Raw genomic sequence first — 24,275 nt, 5'->3', positions numbered from 1 at the left:
AATAAATAATACCTGATCAATTCTTTATACAGTATAGCCAAACAAGCATATACAGTATTTTCATTATAACTATATCCTGTCTATGTGCAGGCACCTTCATTAAAACTTTTGCTTGAGTAACAACTCAAGAGATAAGCCTTGGAGAATGGTGTTAGCTCTTTAGCTAAATGCTTGCATTTCCAAAATCAACCAAATTTATTATTATTTATTTAATATGACTATAGAGTTATTAATTATGAAAAGAAAATAATAAAGCAGAGAAATGTATTTGTGTATCAGACTTCTATCCTACTTTTTAAAAAGAGTGCTTTAATTCTATTAAGAGAGATTCTGAATAGATTTCCCTAAATTACCACTGAATCGCCCCACTGAGCGGCTGATGTGCACAAAGGAAAAGATGCAATTGAATTAGGATTAAATATGCCCCTCACCACAGATACAAGGGTAGTCAGGAAAGGTAGCAGGTTTCACTCACATCATAGTGGTACATCCAAGTGTATCCATTTCCTTTCCGCATACAAGTAAGTTGTTGCTTTTCAGTCATATGGAAAAAAGCAAAGCATTGTACTTGGAGACACTCCCAATTTGTAGAAAAGATCTACCAACCAGCCCTAACTGAAAGAGTCTGCACAGAAGAGTACAACTCAATCATACCTACAATATGCTATCATCTCTCCACATAATGGTGGGAATTAGCTAGTTATATAAAAGGAAGAGAGATGCATGCATAGATCCCAGGTTCAACCCGTTGCATGCCTAGGTAGTACAGGGAAAGGCATGTCTGAAACTGGAGAGCCATCACCAGTCAGTGTAAACTGTAAACAATATTGAGCCAGATGGGCATCTGACTATAATAGCCAATAGCCTGACTATAAGACAACTACATATGGAATGTATAATATTAAAAATGGGAACCCATTATGTTAAACCATGTATACCAAGCACCAAGTTTCAGAGTGTTACTCAAATCCTAGAAGGCTTATGATAGATGCATTTTCAAGATTGAAAAAGGAATGCATTATGAAGAAAGTTATTGGATGACAGACAGTATTTATGCCTGCTGGATATACAGATAAACAGTGATATAAGATCTACCATTGAAATTCAGGGCATAGTGTCATTTATTGGTCACTCATCTCTGAAAGTACCCAGTGGTATGTTTCGTTTTTGGAAGAGATATTACTTTAAATACTATAATGTTGGTGCCTGAATTTCAACATTCAGGTTTGCTTACATACTACCGGTACCTAAGTGCAAACTTGGCTCCTACTTTGTCTGAATCAATGCCACAAAAGCACACAGTAGTTCCTTAAGCTGTTTGAAATCAATCTTGAAGTCCAGAGAGTAGGTCTGACCACCACCAAAACTGAGTAGGGACAGCAACATCATATTAAGAAGTGCTAGATTGGTAACTGATGGACCACCTAGTTCTGGCAAGGGAATGATGTGATAATGAGGCTTCGGTTTATCCACACCATACATTAAAATCACATGGCTTCCCACAAAGAATCATGGTAACTGTAGATTAATTACAGGATTCTTTTGGGGAAGCCATACACTTTAAATATATGATGGGGATGAGACCATTTGTTCATGTCAGATTAGCACAGAAGTCAGATGATGAAGAAAATAATGAAGCAGAGGTTGGATACATCTTACGTGCTTCATCCAGAAATAGGCACCACTGAGTTCAATACAGCTTAGTTGAAGGGAATTATGTATAAATAGTGTAATATGGGCATAGTTGTGGACTATTTGGGAACATGGCTGTTGGGGTTATCCTGATGAGCACCTGCACATCAAATTTACCACTATGCCATTGCTTAGACCTATAGGGATGTAAAAGAAACACTTCCTCTTATAGGATGCAGTTGAAAACTAACAACAGGACTGATGCCCAGAATCACTCAGATCCTCATGTAGTTGAGCTAGAAAAACAATGGAAATCTATGTATCTCCCATCTTAACTATGTAGAAGTGGCTAAGACAGTTCATGTGGTGGTGACAAGTACAAGGGTTTTGGTTGTATATCAGGGCTGTCTGAATCTCAATGGGAATATGATGTAAGTGAGTTTGTGTGAAAAAGACAGAGGTTAGAAAAACAGACTGGGGCATCTGATGGAAAGAAGGAGACTGATAAATGGTTCAAACTTTCACAGGAAAAACAGATATGTATTCAAAAGCAACGACAACAATTTCCTTGGATGGTTTTATAGGATCTTATTGATCTTTTTTGTCACCTTGACATAAAATTATTTGGGAGTAGACAGGTAGAACACCCACCAAGCTTGCTCTTTCTGCATTCATCTGTAGAGGCCAAGGAGCTTCAATGGGGTTATGCTGCTTTCCCCAAATGCTAGTGCCTTAAGAGGTTATTCTATATGAAAAATAAAAGTGCTGCTTACTAAAACAGCCCACGTTATATTGTTCATGGGCAGTCCTATAGTTTAATTTTAGTTGCTGAAACATGGTATGTATGAGTGTGTGCACGTGTGCACCCAGTTCAGTAGAATAATCATTAAGTAGACGGCTACTTTGCTTTTTGGCTTTTGTTCACTAATAGATGTACAGGAAGTGTCAAGGAAAAGTCAGCTTCCTTTTGGAATGGAAGTTTTACATCCATATCTTCTCAAACCCACAATATACCCCCCCCCCTGTATTATTCAGTTTCCAGACACATAGCCTGTTGGAAAGGAGTTAGAATATTTTGGCTATCCTATATAGCTGGGATATTTGGAGAGCTCTTTCACATCTTGTATTAAAAAATAACAGCCAAGGCACAGCAGCAGCAGAATTTGCCTAAGTGAAAATCATAAAATAGCAGAAGTTGGGAGCCAAGCTGTTTATCAGTTCATCTCCTTAGCTCACCAGTTTAGCATCTGGAGAGCAGTGCCATCCAGACCAATTCCCCTTTGCTCCTCAAGCACAAATACAAACAAACAAAATACAACGTCATGGAATGATTTATTATCTGTCATCAAAAATTGATAGAAGGGGAGAGTGCAGCAGTGTCTACTTTTATCTTTTGCCACTGAAGTGGAAAATAATCATTCAGTAACTAAGGAAAGATTAGCTGCAAATTCTAACAATTGTAGGCGTTATGCAAGAGAGCCTAACTAAAGCGCCACAGGAACAGCAGTTACTGTGGTGGTGGAATACACTGTGTGTGTCTTGGGGAACATGGGGAGAATTAGACACATGCCAGAACTTTCACAGAGAAGAAACTATTGTCATTACTTGTCACTATGTCATTACTTAAGGATCCATAATTTATCTCATGCATGCTGACTTGAAAGTAAATGCTGCAGCTGGCACCAATTTTATCTGGGATTAGAGAATGTGTCTTCCTGGTCAAAGGATTTGTTCAGAAGGCTTGGTCCCTAGTTACCCTGTTTGATAACTAAACCAATAGTCAAAAAAAAAAAATCCTTCCAGTAGTACCTTAGAGACCAACTAAACTTGTTCTTGGTATGAGCTTTTGTGTGCATGCACACTTCTTCAGAACACACGAAAGCTCATACCAAGAACAAACTTAGTTGGTCTCTAAGGTGCTACTGGAAGGATTTTTTTTTTTTACTATGGCAGACTAACATGGCTACCTACCTGTAACTAAACCAATAGTGTTGGTCCTACATTGCTTGGGGCTGCATAAAAATTAAACACCATTCATTTAAAGCTTCCCTCAAGAAATCATGGGAGCTGACATTTAACTCTTATAGAGCTGCAATTCCACACACCCTAAACAAACTGCAGTTCCCAGGATTCATTAGAGGAAGTCATGTGCTTTAATGTGCATAGCCTGGGTATGTGCACAATCTGGATCCTGCCATGGTTTGGAAGAATTAACAATAAGCAATGGAAAGAGTCACTAATATTAACATTACTGAAATTCCCGGTGTTACACTTTAATTAATAGTTTTATATCTTCTGCAGTATGTGAGCAACTCTTATTACCTAGAGAGGGATTCAACAAGTTTTTAAAATAATTAGGAGCATATTTTATGTTTCTGGTGCATCTCTCGGGCAGCAGAAACATTGCTTCATTGTTCCATAGTTTTCATTGCCTCCGTGTTCCTCTTCTTCTCTCTCTGTTTCAAAGGAACCTGTGATCATGAAACAAAATAGAAGTTGAAAAAGAAAGCAACAATTTTAAAATAAAAAATAAAAACTTATCACCAGCCTTTCATTCTCTTCTTGTGGCTGCTACCAAGGGAAGGTAAATTCTGTCTAGTTGAATGCAAAATAGAGCCAACCAGTGCACCCAAGGATAATCACGACAACGAGGACAAAAGGAGGAGGGAAAGATGAAAGAGTCATTGGCTGGAGAGTCAGGGTCCAATGCATTTGGGATGATAATAAAATGCTTAAAAACAAACCTGTATTAATATTATAAGATTCTAATTCTAAGGAATCCCATTGCCTGCACTTTGGATCCAAAAATGTGTAGCCTTTAACGCCTGTATTATTTTACTGTGGGATAGTTCACAAATTATTTAAGCTGGCACCCCTCCCTGTGGCCATCTTTTGCACCAGCTTCAACTTTTGGACTGTGTCCCCACCACCACCTCACAAGGTGATTTCACAGATTTTACAAATAGAAACTTTGCTCTCTTAAACCATCCATGAATGAATACCATGCAAATCTGTCCTTTGAAACTATTGCTTAGGAATCTAAAATACAGTATCATCATGATCAACTCACAACAGAATCCTGGCAATAAAAAGCAAAATCCTAGCCTTTGTGTTTTCAGAGAGAATCTTGAAAGAAGCCATTTGATAAAACCCCCAAACCCAAGTCATATTTACCGGTACTAGGAGAAGAGAATGATAAAACAGCCATACCATACATGGCTTCTCCCAAGGAATCCTGGGAACTGCATCTCCCAGAGCTGAAATCCCCAGCACCCTTAACAAACTACAGTTCCCATAGTTCTTTGGTGGAAGTCATGTGCTTTAAATGTATGATGTGATAATAAAAAAGTTGGAAGAGGGAGTGGTATACAGGAAGGAAAGGAAGAGGACATGGGCATGGGCGAAGAGAAGAGCCTAGGGGAAGAAAAGCAGAGCAAATGAGCAGGGAGGAGAGATGGGTATGGCCAGGAGCTGCAGAGGTAAGGAGGGCTGATATTCATGAAATAACCAGGCAAATGTTGGACTGTACCTTTCTTGTACTTTTCTGTTTTCCCCAACCAGGACTTTAAACGTAAAGACACCTCTTTCTCTGAGAATTTGTCCAGATTAAATCAGTCTAGTGACAAAAATATTTGAAGAATCATGATGAGAATAGCAGGAGATATAGAAGGTTATAAATTAGTTACTTTGACAGCTGTGTGAGGGAAGCTTGCATAACACCTGCCCACACAAGGCCTAATTCAAGGTAATATTAACAGTTCCTCGCTTCTATGAATGCTCCAAAAAGTATTCACAGACTACAAAAAGCGACTACTGCAAACCTATCAAATATGCCTGTTATTTAATTCAGTTTGGTGCAATTTATCCATTTTCACTGTCTGAAGAGTTGCAGAAGTTAAAATTACATACTTGAAAAGCTTACTTTAAGAGGAAAGCCCTTTAACTAGAAAAAGCATTGTTTAACCTCTTGATTCCAAGCTGAAAACAGTGCATGTTGCATTTTTCTGCCCTGTAAGATTTTATGATAATGGGAAACCTGTTAGTAAAACTTGCCTGAAGGTACACTTCTGAGGTGTGCTGTGTTCAAAATTACGAATATATTTTGCAGGCATAACATGTTAGCTGGTTGTTAACAATGCTGAAAGGTATTTTATTATCATTTCAGACTAGTAGCAGGCAGCCTACAGTCTCAATTTAAAAACTTAATGTAAAAAAATTTAGTGAAACGTTATATTACCTGGGAATTATATGCACTTGGGAATTGACTTTGGGCCAGAAAATAAATTCAGTATAGTTACGCTTTTTTGGGATTGCACTAGTTCAGCCTGCAGGTGAGAGAATGCATATTCAAATGTTCCCTTTTCCAAAAAATGTACAAAATTTGCATATTAGGGAGAAAGATTTAGTTTGGCTTCCTGTTCCCCCCACATGTGCAGGGAGGTTTTGTTTTGTTTTTAGAGGAGTCAGGCATGATACAGTGTAGAAACAGCTTTTTAAGTTTTAAGACTGCTGAATGTATAAACTCAGTCCTTTCTTGGAACTCTGATTTGGGGGGGGGGGTAACTGAGGGCTCTTGAGGAAACATGTATTTCCCCCTCCCCTTTCATTTTTCTTCTTGTGAAAGGATGTTCAGTATGATGATTCAGAAATGATTTACCGGTAAGCCTTCTTTGGGCTTTTGTCTGAACATGTGAGAGTTATAAGTGCCTAGGGGGCAGGGACGCAGGTGGCGATGAAGGGATGCGGGTGGCGCTGTGGGTTAAACCACAGAGCCTAGGGCTTGCCAATCAGAAGGTCGGCGGTTTGAATCCCCGCAACGGGGTGAGCTCCTGTTGTTCGGTCCCTGCTCCTGCCAACCTAGCAGTTCGAAAGCATGAAAGTGCAAGTAGATAAATAGGTACCGCTCTGGCAGGAAGGTAAATGGCGTTTCCATGCGCTGCTCTGGTTTTCCAGAAGCGGCTTAGTCATGCTGGCCACATGACCCGGAAGCTGTACGCTGGCTCCCTCGGCCAATAAAGCGAGATGAGCGCCGCAACCCCAAAGTCGTCCACGACTGGACCTAATGGTCAGGGGTCCCTTTACCTTTAGGGGGCAGGGCATGCATGCAAGCTTATGCATTTAGCATGAAGGACTGAAGGGGGTTTCAGAGTGATCTTGAGATGAAGAATGAAAGGTGGCACCTAAACAAGAAAATGTTGAGGTAATTCAAACTGTTGAGGTCTTCAGTTACCTCACACAGACTAAGTGTGTGTTCCAGTCATGACAAAGAGGTAAGATTTCTAGATATCCTAGAAATTACAGTGCACTATAGAACAGTTGGCAATGGAACTGACCAGAGGGAAGCCAAACTTTAATCTTGAGGTGTGGCCAGGATCTTGTGTGAGATGTAAGCCTTGTTGAATTGATTGCAAACAGTGGTCACAGTGCTATCAAACATAACCTATGTAAGTGGAAAACTGCAAAGAAAATCCAATACAGACACTTTTAATTTCAGAAGAGGAAACTTAACAAACTTACCTGTGACTAAGTCTTGGCAGCATTGAACATCACCACATCTTGTGGCAATGAATTCCATAACTTAATTTTGGACTCGGTTGAAAAGGTCATACCATATTTTTGTAGCAGTTTATGCTAGTGAATATAACAGGAGCTTTTGAACCTTTTTAAATTCTTCTACAAAGTATCATTTTACATTCTGTAAGAAATGCCATTACGAATTGTCAACATACAGTTCTATATAGACCCTAGTGTTCAGTACTGAGATTCATTCACATGAGCAGAAAAGAGGAAAATCATATGTGACTTCCACACTGGTGCAGCTTTATGCATAAAAGGTAAAGGGTAAAGGGGCCCCTGACCGTTAGATCCAGTCGTGTCCGACTCTGGGGTTGCGGCGCTCATCTTGCTCTATAGGCCAAGGGAGCCGGCGTTTGTCCACAGACAGCTTCCGGGTCATGTGCCCAGCATGACAAAGCCGCTTCTGGCGAACCAGAGCAGCGCACAGAAATGCCGTTTACCTTCCCGCCGGAGCGGTCCCTATTTATCTACTTGCACTTTGATGTGCTTTCGAACTGCTAGGTGGACAGGAGCTGGGACCGAGCAACGGGAGCTCACCCCGTGGCAGGGATTCGAACCGTCGACCTTCTGATCAGCAAGCCCTAGACTCTGTGGTTTAACCCACAGGGCCACCTGGGTCCCTTTCTTTATGCATACTCGATCTAAATAAATGCAGAGTATTTGATTGTTTCCAGGGCACTATACCACTGCTAATAAATGTGGTACAAAGAAAGTATCCTTTCATATAAATTAATTGATAAAACAAATGAGGACAGCGTCTCCATAAACCAAGGAAGATATTGAAACTAGGGTCCTGGGATGAAACAGAAACTCTTACTGGTGATGAAGCTGATCACAAAAAGTAACTTGATTTAAGGAAATTGCTTCACAACTGAACACGAAAACTTGGTTCTGTATTGTGAACAGCTGGAAAGTAAATTATGTTTCCTACTTTGAATAATGCCAGTGCTGTTTCTTTGTTGTGTAGTATCCAAGCAGGAACATTGTTGCCTTGCTAGAATATGAAAATAACATTACTTGAGTGGCATGGAGAAGAGACATGCATTGAGGATCTTGCAGCTCGTTGGTATGGCTACAGTATGTGTAAGGAGTACCATCCATTGTGGAGAAGATGTAAAGCCAGGCAGGATGAATAAAGCCAAGGATGGCACTATTCCAAAGAGCTACACAATGATGTGTGGGGAGGTGGTAGAGATGGAGCCTAGCCTGCCGTGAAGTATATCTGTCTTACACATGGATCTGGTTGAAGGGAGTGTTCTGATGATGACACATGGTGTAGTTTTACTGTTGAATATACCAGTAAATAAGGCTGACACTGTAAAATTGGCTGGGTGGGTCATGGGCAGGATTTGAAATATAAGCAGTGGATTACCGAAAGAACTAATAAAAGTGAAGTTCAGATAATAAAACACATGTATTGTAAAACAGCTAATAAAAAGTAGCAAAAAACAAACATCAGGTAAGGAGGGGTGGAAAGAAGAAATTTATGTTGAAAAAATGTATATGAACATAAGGGACCTCAGAACAGGAGGTGTCCAATTTTGATTGTCAAATCTGCCCCCTGTCCAGTTCACTTATTGGCTCTATTCCGTTCCACAAGAGCTCCAGCAAATATCAAGTACAGCCACATGTTACTGGTAGTGCTTGTGATTTCACAACTGAAAAATCCTGTAATATGTTTGGTGATGAGGTTATCATAGGACTGATGTGCAGGGTTTTTGAACCAATATTACTGTCATAGCTGAGATTTTTATTGTATTTTTATTGTATCATATTTTAGGAAGGAAACAGCTGGTGCCAATTAACTGCTGATATACACCCCCCAAAAGTGTGTCCCTAATAAAACATGACTATCAAGAAATCATGTTTTTTTACATTAGACCTAGTTCCTCCAGAAATGTTTAAAGGCATGTTACAATGTAAAAGCAGAAAACATTTTTAAATGCAGACCCAAATATGACACTTAAAAACAAACAATAAAAACCAGGAACTGCACAGCAGTTGCAGAAGAGCAATAAAAATAACAGCAATATTTGCACAACCATTATATTTTAATGATTTGATTTTACTCCTAAACAATGCTGCTATGTTTTGTTTTGTTTTGCAGTTTTCTGTTCTTAGGAATGTTAAACTCTAAGGGTGGTATTCTCCACAATTCTACAACTATGTGTACTCTTACACAAGTAGATAATGTATTTTTTAATATAAGCCCCACAGGGAAAGGGTTTGTAGCAGCTATGTACAAAGCCTTTGTCAATATTACTTTTGGAAAATTGACCAGTTTAAAATCTACATAGAAGTTGGATTTGGGGGGGGGGGGGATATTGATGAAGGAAAATAGGAATGACTATGGAGAGTGAGTCTTTTGAAGACCATCTCTACTAGCAAATTGGCTTTATAAATGCACCACAGATGATATTATGCTTCTATAATGCTTTACCACTTTACTTCCAGATCCTTTCCTTTGTGCTGCAGGGGATGCAGGAACAAGGGTTAGGGTACCTTTTTTCCTTTTGTGGTGGGAGTGCCCGCTGGTGGTGCAATTTTGGTTAACAATTTTTGCAGAAAATATTAACATCATCAGGGACCAGATTCAGTTATCTTAAGAACATGGTTTTTATTTATTTACTCAAGGGAGTAAATTAAGAATTTAAAGCAAAAGATCTGTTAATAGTTTTATTAATAGCTGTTCATCATACAGAGTTCAAAAATGGAATACTTTATCTGATATCAACATTATGAACTGATGGAACAATGTATGGAATTAGCTCTTCAAGAAAAAGTTACTTGGCACATCAGATTTTTGAATGGGAATGTGAAGCCAGACTCATTTATTGCTGTCTGGTAGGACATTATTGACTATATCAAAAAGGAACAGTTACATATTTTTTCTCTCCCCACCCATTTCACAAGACATTTGGAACAACTGAGTCTCTCTGTGAATAATCCATTGTCTTCTGATTGTTTTAAGCTATACTTTACATATTGTACTGTATTTAATTTCTTTTATAAAAATATGTATAAATTACCAGCTCATAACAATGATCAATGCACTGAACAATATAAACATTTAAACCTCATAAAACCATAAAAGCTGACTACTGGTAGGTCATTCTAAGCAAACTAATTGAAATCAATGGAGTTATGTTAGTCATGGCTAATTTAAGCCTACTGATTTCAGTAGGTATAATCTGAGTATGACTTAGTTGGACAGCATCCATAGAAAGCCAGTGTTGTGTAGCAAAAGTCAAAATAAGCTAAAACACATTAGATATTCCCTATATTGGGTGACATAAGCAAGTTTAATGTTAGTTTTAGGGATGCTTCTAGAAGCAACAGCTGCATACTCAGTAGTTTATTATCTTGGTGTCTTTGTAGCTTCAGTTCAACCAGTGTTTCTGGCATTCCCTGGTTTCAGGTGTAATGCATATGAGAACACTGAAGAAGATGTTTAGCTGATACTGACCACCCCTTCTGCTGTAATGTTTCACTCTTCCATATTCCTTTGTTTTCATTCTGCATTCTTAATTCCCATGATGAGAGATAAGAGGTGGCTGTCCTACATGTAAGCTGAGTTCCTTGTTTCTTTTTCTTTTGACCGTTCCTGGCTGCATGTTCTCTGTTGATGTCTTGTTCCTGGTACTTGACCATCTTGTCTGTGAAAGAAAACGCTCCAGCTGGCTTGCCTGATAAGAAGAAAGGAAAGTTTGCTTGGTTTAGTCACTCCACAGAAACTCATGGTAACGTTCCAATGTACTCTGTGTCCATCCTTTATGTGTATGTGTATGTTTCTGTGTAGTAACTGTGTAATCCGTTGGTGCATGTCTGTGTCTTTCTATAGCTTCTGCAGCATTGTGCACTTGTGTATAACGTGGTAACTACTTTTTGGATCCACCTTTTCTTCCTGATGTCATCAGAATTGTATCCCATGCTGCCTCCAAGAGCTCCATCTAATGTCTTACATCCCCAAATAATTTCATTATGTGTCCCTGGAGCAACCATGTGATAAAATGCTAACCTGAAAATATTTGTCTTTGAATGCTTCTCCCACAGCAAGTGAATATTTCATTATTCCTTTGATGACTTATTTGAGCAGACAAGTAAAATAAACTTATTGGAAGGTATTGGAATAGGGAGTTAATAGCAAGCTATGATGTTCTAGATGTTTAATTTTTTTCTAAAAAGAAGATTGTACAAAATAATTGTAAAAAGAGAAGGCATTATTATCAGTTTTGTTGGAGGAGTAAAGGCTGCTGATACATAATTCACCAAGCTTTGCTGCTATATAACCTACATTCAGTTTTATAGGATTCACCCTCCTTCTCCCAGGTAGTTCCATGGTTGTTGCACAGCCTACACTCTTTAGGCTCAACCACACTTTGTTTGTGCTGTTCCAATAAGTTCCCTCCCCCCCTTTTGTTGTTGTTGTTGTTGTACTGCTTTCCCTGGGAAAACCTGTGGTTTACTGCTGAACTGGGGAAAATGTTGATTGGCTTTTCTGCAGATTCAGCAGTAAACATTGGCTTTTCCCAGGGAAAGGGGCAGGACAAAAAAAGAACTTCTTGGACTCGTGACTAGTAATCACAAACAGATGTATGGATGATCCCTGTTTACATTTACACAGGTAGACATACTGTTTTTAAAAGCTGAGCATCTTACCATGTGTTGCTGGCGGGGTCAGGTGGGACTTATATCATTTTAACCACAAAGAAGATTACTGCATTCAGAATTGAAGTCATTAATATATTTTTATACAGTCTCTTATTAAATTTCTGACTACCATCAAAAGAAAACAATAGAACCTGATGAATGGACGCAAAACATTTCAATTATGTTTTTGTTTTTGGCAGTCTTCTTCGAAAGTGGTAGATAAAAATGTTTCAAAATATTTTCAGTGTACTGACATTTTTGTAAAAAGTTTTGAAGGAATAATCAGACTTTCTAAAGTCTAACTTTTCAGTTGGACCAGAAACAAAAGGTGACAGCTCTACTTTTCTCCCTGTTGTGCAAGAAGGTGATTGTGTGGATGAATTATTAGAATAAAATAATGTTTGGTGATATGTTGGATATCTTTCAATAATACAGGGCATACCATAAAGCCTTGTAAAATTGTATAAAGTTCTGTGGTCTGAGGTGCTGCCAAATCATCTGTCCAAACACATTGTGTCACCCCCTGAATAGTTATTTTATTGTATTTAGTTCATTTTGTGTACTTTATTTGGAGAACAGAAAAATATTAGGTGAGAAAATTGCAGCACTGTGGATATAGATTGAATATGGTTAATTGAAATGGTGGAAGATTCAGGACAGACAGGAGTAAGTAAGCACTTCTTCACACGGCACATAGTTAAAACTATGAGATTTGCTGTCACAGCTCTTGAAAGGAATTAGACAAATCCATGGAGGATAAGGTTATCAATGATTACAAAGCAATGATAGCTATATTACCTCCAGTATCAGAGGAAGTGTTCCTCTGAATACCTGTTGCTGTGAATCAGGAATGGGAGTGCTTTTGCACTAGGCATCTGGTTGGCCACAGTGAGAAAGAATGCTGAATAATAAAGGCCTTTGGGCTTATCCATAAGGGCTCCTCTTATTATCTTATGAGGTGGGGGAGGGGTTATTGGGTTGTTGTTGCTTTTGAGTATGTATTTTGCGGTTTTATATTTTGATTTTATTCTGTGAACCACACTTCTTCAGATACCGTAAGTGTGCATGCACATGAAAGCTCATACCAAAAACAAACTTAGTTGGTCTCTAAGGTGCTACTGGAAGGAATTTTTTTATTTTTATTTTGTTTTGACTATGGCAGACCAACACGGCTACCTACCTGTGAATGAAAGCAGAATGGGATGTGTGTCTGTGTGACTTTAGTTTGTGGAAGTTTACAGTTTAGGGGGCTGTGCCATATGGAAAAGTCAATAAGAGTATCTTTGTGTATCTTTAAGAGTATCTTTGTGGGATGTTAAAATAGTTAAGGAAATTTGTATCACATTGCTTGAAACAAACAGGTAAAACTTCAGTAAAATGTTATCTTAGGGCTTTTCCTCTAGTCACAATTCATTTTCCTTATTAATTTATGTTTTTTTGCTAAGCAAGCACCTTCACTGCCAGTAACTGCACATTTGTGTATTGCAGACTAATTACTGACGTTCTGTTTTCATTTCTCTGATCCCTGTAGTGAGCATGCCCACCAGTGAGACAGAATCTGTGAACACCGACAATGTGGCTGGAGGAGATATTGAAGGAGAAAACTGTGGAGCACGGCTGGCGTGAGTTTAACCATATTTACCTGTATGCTTGTGTCTTCCTTATTCCACCATGGAGTCTGACTGATAGTTAAAGAGTAAACCTTAAAGACTTTCCTCAGAATTTGCATTGGCAGAGACTCATTCTTCTTAAATCAGAATGAGAGAATATTTTAAATTAGATATTCCATTGCAGGTCCTAGTCCAGCACTCTAATCACTGTGTTACACTGGCTTTCTGGAATTAGATATTCCCTTGTTCTAGAACTTCAGAGCTTCCCATAGAATATTATTTGTATCACAAAATAGCTGCTACTTTGCATAGAACAGAGTCCAACTTTCATTGTCTTCCATTTATACTTGTTTTTTTATTTGAAATACATAAATGTGGACTCTGAGAAGAGCTGTGCAAGATTATGGCTTCTGAGAGTGCTTTTCCTGTGATAAATTTCCCACAGTTCACTCTGCAGGGTGCTTTCAAGACTCCTTTCAGATTGCTCTTGACACTGTAGAAAAAACTAAAAGGACACTGAATGCCAAGCCTCACTTTTCTGTCCCTGTCCCATTGTGTCTTTTACTGAGCAATGTAAAATGCAAATAATGGTGGCACCAGAACAGTATATTGGGGTCAATGAAGGGGCAAGATGTGGTTTGGGGTGAGGGGACAGGCTGTGTCTCATGTGTAATATTTCTGGAAGAAAAATAATGGTATATTTCATATTAAATATATAAGTGTGGGCTGTTTGTCTGAAGGGTGCTTGTCCCTGTTTCCATTTCCTTTCTGGCACTGCCTATGGGCATGAAGGGAAGTGTGTTATTTTGAAGTTCACACCACACCACCAGCTGAGGATGTTTTGTTTGATAACTCTTCTATGCAAGTTACACAGGGCCTGGCAATGCACTACATAATCTATTGCATTTGTCCCACCCACCTTTCAATGTTGCCTGCAAGGAGGGGCCAAATTTGGAGGCAATTGTTTCCCCACCCTGGTATAAGGGAGCAAGAGAGGTTTTGGGAGAGCGGTATAATGGGGAAGGAGACTTGGGCAAGGTGTAAAAGGAGGAGGGTTTGGTTAGGTATAAACTAAGGAAGCAGGTTTGGCAATGTGGTGTTGGCAGGGCAGTGGTGGGTTGGTGAGCAAAGCAAACAGGGACACCAGCCCCTAGTATTGATTTTTGTGGTGGCTAGGGGAGGTCCTGAAAACTTAATATTTTCCATGAGTTTGCCCAAACTATATCACCAGAAGGGGCTTCTGCCATCAAGAACATGGCCCAGAATCCTCTCTCTCCTAAGTTTTGGTGACTTAATTCTGCTGTTGTGTTAAATCCCATGACAACAGCAAAACTAAACAAAGAACATAATTTTGGGGGTCATTTTACAATTACTTACTGTTGCTTTTGTTCTTGCTCTAAAGTCCATGCCATTGACAGGAAGAGTTGATCAATGGAGGAAATATGTCTTCGTCATACCTTTGTAAGAATCACTTGGGGAAATTAGGCTATCTTCTGAAAAGTATGGACATTCTCTATGGAAATATTCAATGTATGAGCTCAGGATAACTTTTTGCAATAACAAGTAGCTTCCTATAGATAAATAAATAAATAATTGAATATTTGCTTCTGTGGTGCCCCCGCCGTCTGTACAGGCCTGCCCTCTAGCACATAGTAAAGGTAAAGGTAAAGGGACCCCTGACCATCAGGTCCAGTCGTGTCCGACTCTGGGGTTGCGGCGCTCATCTCGCTCTATAGGCCAAGGGAGCCGGCGTTTGTCCAGACAGCTTCCGGGTCATGTGGCCAGCATGACAAAGCCGCTTCTGGCGAACCAGAGCAGCGCACGGAAACGCCGTTTACCTTCCCGCTGGAGCGGTCCCTATTTATCTACTTGCACTTTGACGTGCTTTCGAACTGCTAGGTGGGCAGGAGCTGGGACCGAGCAACGGGAGCTCACCCCGTGGCAGGGATTCGAACCGCCGACCTTCTGATCAGCAAGCCCTAGACTCTGTGGTTTAACCCACAGCGCCACCTGGGTCCCCCTAGCACATAGTATTCAAGGACATACTGCTTCTGACCCTGTAGTTTCTACAGAACTATCATGACTAAAATACATTGAAGGACCATATCTTCCATTAATTTGTCTAATCTCCCTTTAATGTAATCTACATAGTAGTAAATTCAGTAAATTAATCATCTGTTGTGTGAATAATACTTTCAGAGAGAATCAGCAGGATTGTTGATTTGAGGTAGAATGTAGGTCTATGAAAATGCTGAATAACAAAAAATGGTGTGAATTTCTGTCACTGTTGTTTTGAGAGATCTTAGCTGTCTCCAATAGTTTTTTAAAGTCATTTCAGATAGAAAAGCACACATACTTTATGTCACACACATACACAAAATTGTCAGGGAGAGCAACAGATGCAAACTAGTAAAGAGTGGGTGGATATTATTAGGTAACCTGTTGGCATGGTAGAGATGCTTAACTGCAGCGTCTAATGCACCAGAGATACAATTATCACATGCATGATGTGTGGAAGAACTGCCACATCTGTTAGCTTAATTAAATAAAATGTTATTCAAAATGCCACTCAGCCCCTTTGGTGAAAAGTAAAGAGATAACATTGAATTTACCCAGTGGGATTATGAGCAATTTTAAATTCATTTTCCCAATGAGGACCAGTTTAACATTTTAAGGTGTCCCTAAGCACTGATATTTTGCAAACCCATTTATGTTCATTGTTGATCTGCCCTCTGTTGCAGTGCAAGGACATCAAGTGGAACTCTTGCTCCAGTTAAACAAACCTACTTTGTTACTTTTATTTCTCTTCTGCACAGTAAGTGCAACAGTTAAAACCACTTTCCATTTCCTCCAGAGACATTAACATATCAGGTGTAATATTCAGAATACAGACCAGTTAACTACACCACATTACCCCCCCCCCCCAAAGTATGGTTATTTCTTCAGCTGGTAGGCTGGTAGAAGTACGGTTATCTTAACTGTGTTGTAAGGAATAGCCAGTGAAAACAGGGATCCCTAAAATTAAATTCAAGAATGAATCTAACATTGATTCTGCTTCTCAGTGTTTTGCTCCTAACTGCATTTCTCCCTAGACAATTGTTCCATTTTCTTCCTTTGTTAACTTTTCTCTTTGACCTCTTTTCCCTGTGTAAAGGCCGTAATATGTTGCTTTTTCACAATCCTGAGATTGTATTTTGTCTTCCCCCCCCAAATCAGAAACATTTTGACCTTTGTGATGTCTGACAAACATTTTAAAACAAATGGGAGTTTCTACTAAAGTTACTGTTCCATCGCCACACCTTTTCTGTTTCCCATCCATATACTTACAGATCTAACAATACACAAACACTGCCCTGTTCCCCCACCATCACCCTTTTCCCTTCCCAAAATTATTAAGTATTAAACAACAACAAACTGAGTAAATCAATTATCTTCTTTACGGTAATTATCTATACTCCATCATTTTATTTATTCATTACATTTACATCTCATATTTCCTCCAAAAAGCACACATATACCTCCCTCCCACTACCACCCTCGTTTTATCATCACAGCACCTCTGTGGATAGATTAGATTGGGCCAAGAGTTAGTGTTTAGCCCAAGGTCACCTATTAAGCATCATGACTAGTGGAAATCTTAACCCATGTATCTACTCTGAACTTAACCCAAACCTAAACCCAAATATATACTTAAGTAACTAAAATAACTCTTAAGTTCAAAGTTAATTCCAAGTCTGCAAGTCAGAAAAAAGCTTAGCCAAGTGGTTACTTAGATACTTTAGTTCCAGCAAATAATGAGAAATGAATAAGCAAAGGTGAATATTAAGCAAAAATGAATACCTTTCAGCCTCCACTGTGTGAACTTTTATACTTTGGTTCTAGTCAGAGATGGGACCACCATAGTGGGATGATAACACCATTAACCAATCAGTGGTGAGATGTGGACCTCTCCCAATTTGCTTCACATTTTGTTTTGGAAACATCTAACTTTTATCTTTATACACTCCCTTTGTTCCTCAAATGTTGTGCATGTTATCTGGCAGGTAGGTTCTTTCTTGGTGCATCTTTGAGCTTCTGTGCTATTGTCAAGATTATTCACATCATGTTCATAGCATTTTTATAGGTTTGCCAGCCATGGCACTGTCAAGCAAGAACATTATTGTACCCATTTCCAATGCAAATGCCATCATTGCACAAGAGTCCATCAAGGCAACAGGTCGCACTCCTGTTCTAATCCCAATGTAGGCAGCTATCTGCCCATGTATTACTTATAACACTACAAAAGAGAGATGCACTCTATGTGGAGCATCTTCCTATCTGTTAAATATTTTCTTCATGTGGAAACAGATAAGAATGGTTGTCTATATGGGGACAAGAACATTTTGCAGCACAATTTGGGACAGTATTATGATGATGATGATGATGATGATGATGATTAATACCCCACCCATCTGGCTGGGTTCCCCCAGTCACTCTGGGGAACTAGGTTGCATACGTTGCTGTTTGCTGTTTTCCACATTGGTATAGATGTGGCTGTTTGCCACATCTATACCCAATGATATAAATTGGTGTCTTTTTCAAGCTAGTTTAAGACTGTTATTAACTGTTATAAGATATATGTTACCTTCTTAGCACTGACTACATGACTATTGGCCACAAGATGCCTATTTGAAAATCCTGCCCATGCTGTCGCTGACGCCAGCTAGATGCATGTAGCTGCCACTGTCTGGAAGTCTGGCAAAGAGTTTAATGCCATGTATACTAGCAGTTCCACTTACCTTGCTGGCCACAGGAAAGAACCCTGCTTTCAGAAGATTTATAAGCAGTTTTCACAGTGATCATGTGAACCAGTTTCCAGACTGAGCCTTAAACGAACTAAATCTAAATAGGAAGAACCTATTAATTACTCAATGGACAGGCTCCTTGAAAAGAGGGGTGTTGGCAGTGGGACATGGTGCTTTTGGAATCTTAGCACTTAAATAAGTCATCAGTCATATCTATCTGATTCCTACCCCATCACACCTTCCCCCATGTTTGGCTATAATGGACAGAGGATAAGTCTTCAATAGTTCCTTCCCACTAGATTGTGGATATAATCCTCAAAACATTTAGAATGACGCAGTTTAGGTGGTTTGCTGCTATATATCATCATCATTTATTGATTTTTGGCCTCAATGACAAAAATAAAATAAAATCTGTATAGAATCTGCAACTCTTTCTTATTTTGTTCTTTCTCTTTGCATGGAAATTAAGAGAACAGATCATATGCTTAAGATACAATTAAAAAAAAAATTTTCTCTTTCAGGCACCGGATATCTAAATCTAAGTTTAGGTAAGCACTGCAATAGCTTTAAAAAACAAAAACAAAAAAAACCAACCCATTTCTTTACTGAAGCTTTGTATGAACATTACATCTATCTTCTTGGTGCTCCTGTTGTAACTAGTAATGGCAATGGTATAGTGCCAGCTAAAAATTTTGATTAGTAGGCTGCTGAGCTACTTCCTTTACCACTCTGATGAAGAGGAAATCTAATTAAGATTGGAGTGGTTAACAAGACTAGCTTCCACATTGGCGTCCCTATGGCCGTTGAAGCCATGATGAAGCGGAAACCCATTAAGAAAGAAAAGGAAGGAAGTAATTAGAGGAGACTAAGAGTCAGGGCAACAGGTGAAAGAGGCCTGTATGGGGCTGGTCTTCTCAGGGCTTCTCCAGGCCTTTCCTTGAATATACAGCTTTCACTGAAAAGGTGATTTGCTGCTCCCTCATGAGAATATTTCTGGCCTTGGAGCTTCTGAGTGTGCTGTAGGTAGGTGTCAAATGTGTTCATACATTTAGTAATGTCATTAGGCAACCTTCCCCATTATTTTTGTTGTACTACAACCCCATTGTCCCTGATAATTGGCCATGTAGGCTAGGAATAGGGTGGGTAGGGGCAAGATTGGAGAAGTCTGCCATAAGATGTTGTTCTTTAATAAGAATTGTAAAGGAGCCCCTGTTTGTCTGATAAAGTGTTGCTGTAAGATTCACATTGTTTATAGCATGTTATTTTACTGATTGCTGATTTATTATGTATTTTGTGCTTATCCATAGCAAGAGATTGAGAGAGATAGGCATGGCCAAGGAAGATGCACATGCCACTTTATATGAGCTTTAAACACACAAACCCAAACCCGTTGCCTTTATTATCCAGGAGCCAAGTGTTGCTTGGAAACTGGTTGCTAGGCAAGCTAAATTGTGAAGAGTAGGGGCTGTATAATTAGCTTTAAATACTTGGTGTGGTTAGTAATTACTCCCAGAAATCACTGTGACACTCGTGAGGGGCTGCGTGTTCCAGGAAACATAACATAGCATTGTACTCACATTCCGTCTCAGCAAATAGTAGCCCTAGCTTTGGGTTCAAAGGACAAAATGCTAGACCTTGCTAACACAGTTTCTGAAAATAATTCTGGGCAAGGCAGTTTCTGTTGTTGTTGGGATATTTATGGCTGTTAACCTCCGCTATGAAATTCTGAATAGTTGCAATTTATATTAGAGAGACAGGAAAGGGACAACTTTTCCATTGACTTCTGTCAGGGAACCGCCACCTGGCCCGCTGAGGGGAACAGAGGGTCTGTTAGCATACAGAGAGCCCTGACGCCTATTGAGCAGAAGCACCTCTTCCAGCGGGGAAAGCCACCACACCTCCAGTGGGGAGGAGAGGGAAGGAACCAGATTGGCGGGGAGAGGGCTTAGGGATGCCATTGAGAGCCCCAGCGCCTCTTCTAGCCAGGAGCCACAAACAGGGAGCCTGGCAGGGAGAGGGCTTGGGGATGTTGCTGAGACCCTGCGCTCACCTCATCTGGCTGGTCAGGAGGGAGGCATGCCATTTCCAGCACCCCAGTTGCATAGAGGGGTGAAACGCAAGGAAGGTAAGGGAGACTTGGGGTGCCGAAGTTCTTATGCTGGGGGAGAAGCCGGAAAGGGCCACTCCCGGATTCTGCCAGCGACTGAGACAGACATGCTTTTTGTAGCTCTGCACTGTAAATAGTTTGCACAATAAAACTGCAAAAGACTGTTTGGGCTCCTGCTCCATTACTCATGAGGCACCATCACGCGAACCTTACAACTTCTATAGGCAAAGATTATGCCTGTAGTTATTTGGTAATTGAGAGATTAATGTTTTATGTAAAAGAGCCAAGGGAACCTCTGTAGCTGCTGGTAGATGGAGATATAGCATCCTAGCCACCAACACTGACTACCCACTTTGGGGTGTTTAGAGCTCATCTTCATAAATTGGTTTCAAACTGAACAGCAGAAGTTGAACTTGGTGTTTGGGTCAGTGGCCTTGTGTGGTCTTGACTTCCATATGAAGAGAAAGTAAAATAGGAAGCAATAAACAGCTCCTTTTACCCATATCCAAGAGAATATTCTTTTTTAGAGTTGGGCCCAAGCTACTGCTGGTTAAAAGGGGTATGTGTGTGTGCAACTGCAGTAAAGAATTTGCATGCCTATATAAGTGTCCATTTTGTATAAAATCATGCTATTCACAACTAGTAAAGTGAAATTTAAAGATTATAAGGAAGAAAGAAAACAGAGCTTGCACTATGATTTGTAGCTTGCTACAAATGTGTGCACATTGCACCATGAAGTCAGTGCAACACAGACAGGGCTATTCAAGAGACATAGTCTGCCTGCTTTCATCAGCAGTCCATGCCCAAGAGGGCCTCTTGTAGGAATACTATCAAGGCTCTGTAGACTTCGCTGGACCACTGGACAACTATACTGAACAATGTGCAAGTGTGTTGTCTTTTGCTTCTTTCCTTCAATGTCCAGGCAAACATAGAAAACTCTCCTCTAGGAAGCTAGGCCAGTAAATACAAATTAATAATTGGAGGTCAAAGGTGACCTCATAGGGTTTTGTAAACAACTTGTTTGGTGCACACAGAAATCATAATTACAGGTTTCATTCCATTTTTCAAGCCGCTACTGGCGTAGATGGAATCGGTTCTGCAGACGGAAATGTCGAGCTGCTGTCAAATCCAATGTGTTCTACTGGCTCGTGATCTTCCTTGTGTTTCTTAACACCCTCACAATTGCCTCTGAACATTATAACCAGTCAGATTGGCTCACTGAAGTCCAAGGTATGGAGGATTCTGTTTTGTTAAAATAATGCTGTTTTTTTATTTATGCGAGTGTACATAATATTAGTTAATTGAAATTTTATTTATATTTGCAGATAAACTGAACTTAGTGTTAAAAAAGTAAAACCATTTAATTGCATAAGTACCAGGGAAAAATACAATATATTAAAAACTGTACCTTCTCAAAATATTCTCTATTCTACTCCATGGTTATTATGATTATTTTCTGGCCAGCTAGCATAGGGAAGGGAGAATATGAACAGGCACTAAGGTGCCAATATGTGCAGCCCCATGTTCCAAGAGCATAATACTATAATTAATCAATTAAACTAATCAAATAACTGGGTCCCCAGTGCTCTATGCAACAATACAAACAAAAGAGGCAGACTAGGCTGAAACATCACAACTGTGTAATACAGGGATGGGGAACCTTTGACCTTTGGGCTACATGTCACCTCAGAGGCTTCCCATAAGGCCCCCAGGGCTCTTGCTCCTTGAACCATCTCCCCGATTCTGGACTTATCTCCTGATTGTGGCAGGAGAGGGGAAAGCAGCAAATTGCAGGTGCTGGGTGCTTGATCTGGATGGGTGTCTGGTATGAGAGTAAAGAGGCTTTAACCCTTTCCTGTGGTCTCTGATCTAGGTCAGGCCCTTTGCCTGTAATTTTCATTGCCCAAAATGATCTGTTAAAAGTCATATTAAAAGCTATTTGCATTTGGGAGGGAAACAACTACTGTTTCCAGTGAGTGGTTTTTCACCAGTTGAAATTTCAATGGTGTGTGTGTGTGTGTGTGTGTGTGTGTGTAAGAGAATGTGGGGTATTGGAATGCAGCCTTCGGGGGGGTGTCCCCCCATCCCTTTTGTAAAGTTTTCTTGTATGTATATGCAATTGCCCAACCTGGTTGCCTGATACCTTCTCCTTTTCACACAGACTTGTGTGCAAAGGAACCCCTATGTCCAGGAATCTTTGGCCTCATTGTCACACTATTCAAACTGAGCATGCACTCTATAAGACATCCAAAATTCCCACAAGGAAGGAAGGAGGTCCCCCCCCCCCCCAGTTTTTGCTGCAGCAGCTCCAGGGCTGGTACAGTAGAGGAACCCAAGGATTGGGTTCTCAGGATATTTGTTGCTTTTTGTGCCTCACTTTGCCTGTGGGAGGTTACTACCCACCTGGAGATAGCTGCAGTGTCTGCCACAGCAGAATCTTCCCAATACCAGCATGCCTCTCTACCAGTGAATGGGTGAGAATATATGCCATCCTAAACCCTTCAGGAACAAAGAGTGTTGGGTTTGCAACCTTAGTCATGTGCAGCATATTTTAAGGGGGGGGGATCTATTGTTTTGAGCTAATTTATAATGTGGCATTTAGCAGGACCAGCATCAGATGTGTGGTAGAATTCCGCTGCAACAGTTATCAGAAAAGGGAAACAAGAATAGAGATTAAACAAAATTATACTAAAATTCAAATATTGCGTTTGGACATCAAGTGTTACATCTTGTTCTGTTCTATTCAGATTTAGACCCACTGAAATTAATGGGCCTAAGCTAGTCATATCCATTAATTTCTATGGGTGTGGCCTCTGTGTAACTAACATTGGCTACAACCCTAGGATTTGTAATCAGCATTTGAAAAGTTGTCCAAAATGTCTGTAAAAACAAAACACAGGTTAAAAGTCCACAGTAATGAATTGTTGAAGACAGCACTTGCAAGTGATAAAACCTAATTTGAAGATTTCTGTTCTTCTTACGGTCTTTCTGTTTTATTTGTCTTTTAGTGCCATTATAATGATCATTATTTGTCTATTTATTTTTATGAGACACTGCCAATAAGGTACTGCTGGCTCTTTTCACGGCTGAGATGCTCCTGAAGATGTACAGCCTGGGTCTTCAAGCCTACTTTGTCTCTCTCTTCAACCGCTTTGACTGTTTCATTGTGTGTGGTGGAATCCTAGAGACCATCTTGGTGGAAACAAAGATCATGTCACCACTGGGTATCTCAGTGCTGAGATGTGTGCGACTGCTAAGAATTTTTAAAATCACAAGGTATTTCTCTCCCCACCCCACCCCCTTAATTTTTATATTTATTATATTTACATTTATATTATATGGAGTTCATGTAGCCAAAGGGAAATTGCTCATTTCTGTGTGGAAATCTTGTGTGCAGTAATGTCTTAGCTTCCTGCACTTAATTGAAAGCCACAGAAGCCGTGTCAGATGTTCGGCTTCCAAAAAAAGTTCACAAACCGGAACACTCACTTCCGGGTTTGTGGCATTTAGGATCCAAAACGTTTGAGTCACAAGGCGTTCGAGAACCAAGGTACGACTGTACTCTGATTCCTAGTCATAGTGCCTTAAAGATCAAAACCAGTACCTTGAATCGAATCAGGCTCAGAAATGGACTGAGACCCAGTGAAGCACTGTTGTGATATATTTGTATTGCCTGGTCCCAGTTAACCATCTTGCAGACATTCTGAACTGACTGATGTTTCCAGACCATTTTCTATAATGATCCCACATACTGTGCATTGCAGTAGTCCTCTTTTCCTCCAGCATTTCATAATCATAAGATATTTTGACTCCACAATGATGATGATTTTCATAACCATTTGCGCAGCTCAACTCTATCTTCATTATATGACTCTTTGTGATGAAAACTGCTTCATTGGCACAAAAGGGCTGCTT

At 39.8% G+C, this 24,275-nt stretch overlaps 1 protein-coding gene across 42 annotated transcripts in view; it reads left to right on the top strand.

Annotated features, from left to right (window-relative positions):
• Nucleotides 1-24,275, top strand: part of CACNA1C (calcium voltage-gated channel subunit alpha1 C) — a 487,946-nt gene that overhangs the window by 336,260 nt on the left and 127,411 nt on the right. For 17 of the 42 annotated variants that reach the window (XM_033162041.1, XM_033162040.1, XM_033162061.1 and 14 more), the window contains 5 exons: nucleotides 10,875-10,949; nucleotides 13,391-13,481; nucleotides 18,775-18,801; nucleotides 21,430-21,590; nucleotides 23,408-23,636. In XM_033162041.1, coding sequence (XP_033017932.1) covers nucleotides 10,875-10,949; nucleotides 13,391-13,481; nucleotides 18,775-18,801; nucleotides 21,430-21,590; nucleotides 23,408-23,636 — 583 coding nt within the window. The remainder of the gene's footprint in view (nucleotides 1-10,874; nucleotides 10,950-13,390; nucleotides 13,482-18,774; nucleotides 18,802-21,429; nucleotides 21,591-23,407; nucleotides 23,637-24,275) is intronic. The other 25 variants (XM_033162082.1, XM_033162078.1, XM_033162080.1 and 22 more) reach the window with 3 other exon arrangements.

Source organism: Lacerta agilis, chromosome 10 (assembly GCF_009819535.1).
Source record: "Lacerta agilis isolate rLacAgi1 chromosome 10, rLacAgi1.pri, whole genome shotgun sequence".
Taxonomy (NCBI): domain Eukaryota; kingdom Metazoa; phylum Chordata; class Lepidosauria; order Squamata; family Lacertidae; genus Lacerta; species Lacerta agilis.
The sequence above is the reverse complement of the archived record's forward strand: the minus strand, read 5'-3'. Positions and strand labels throughout refer to the sequence as shown.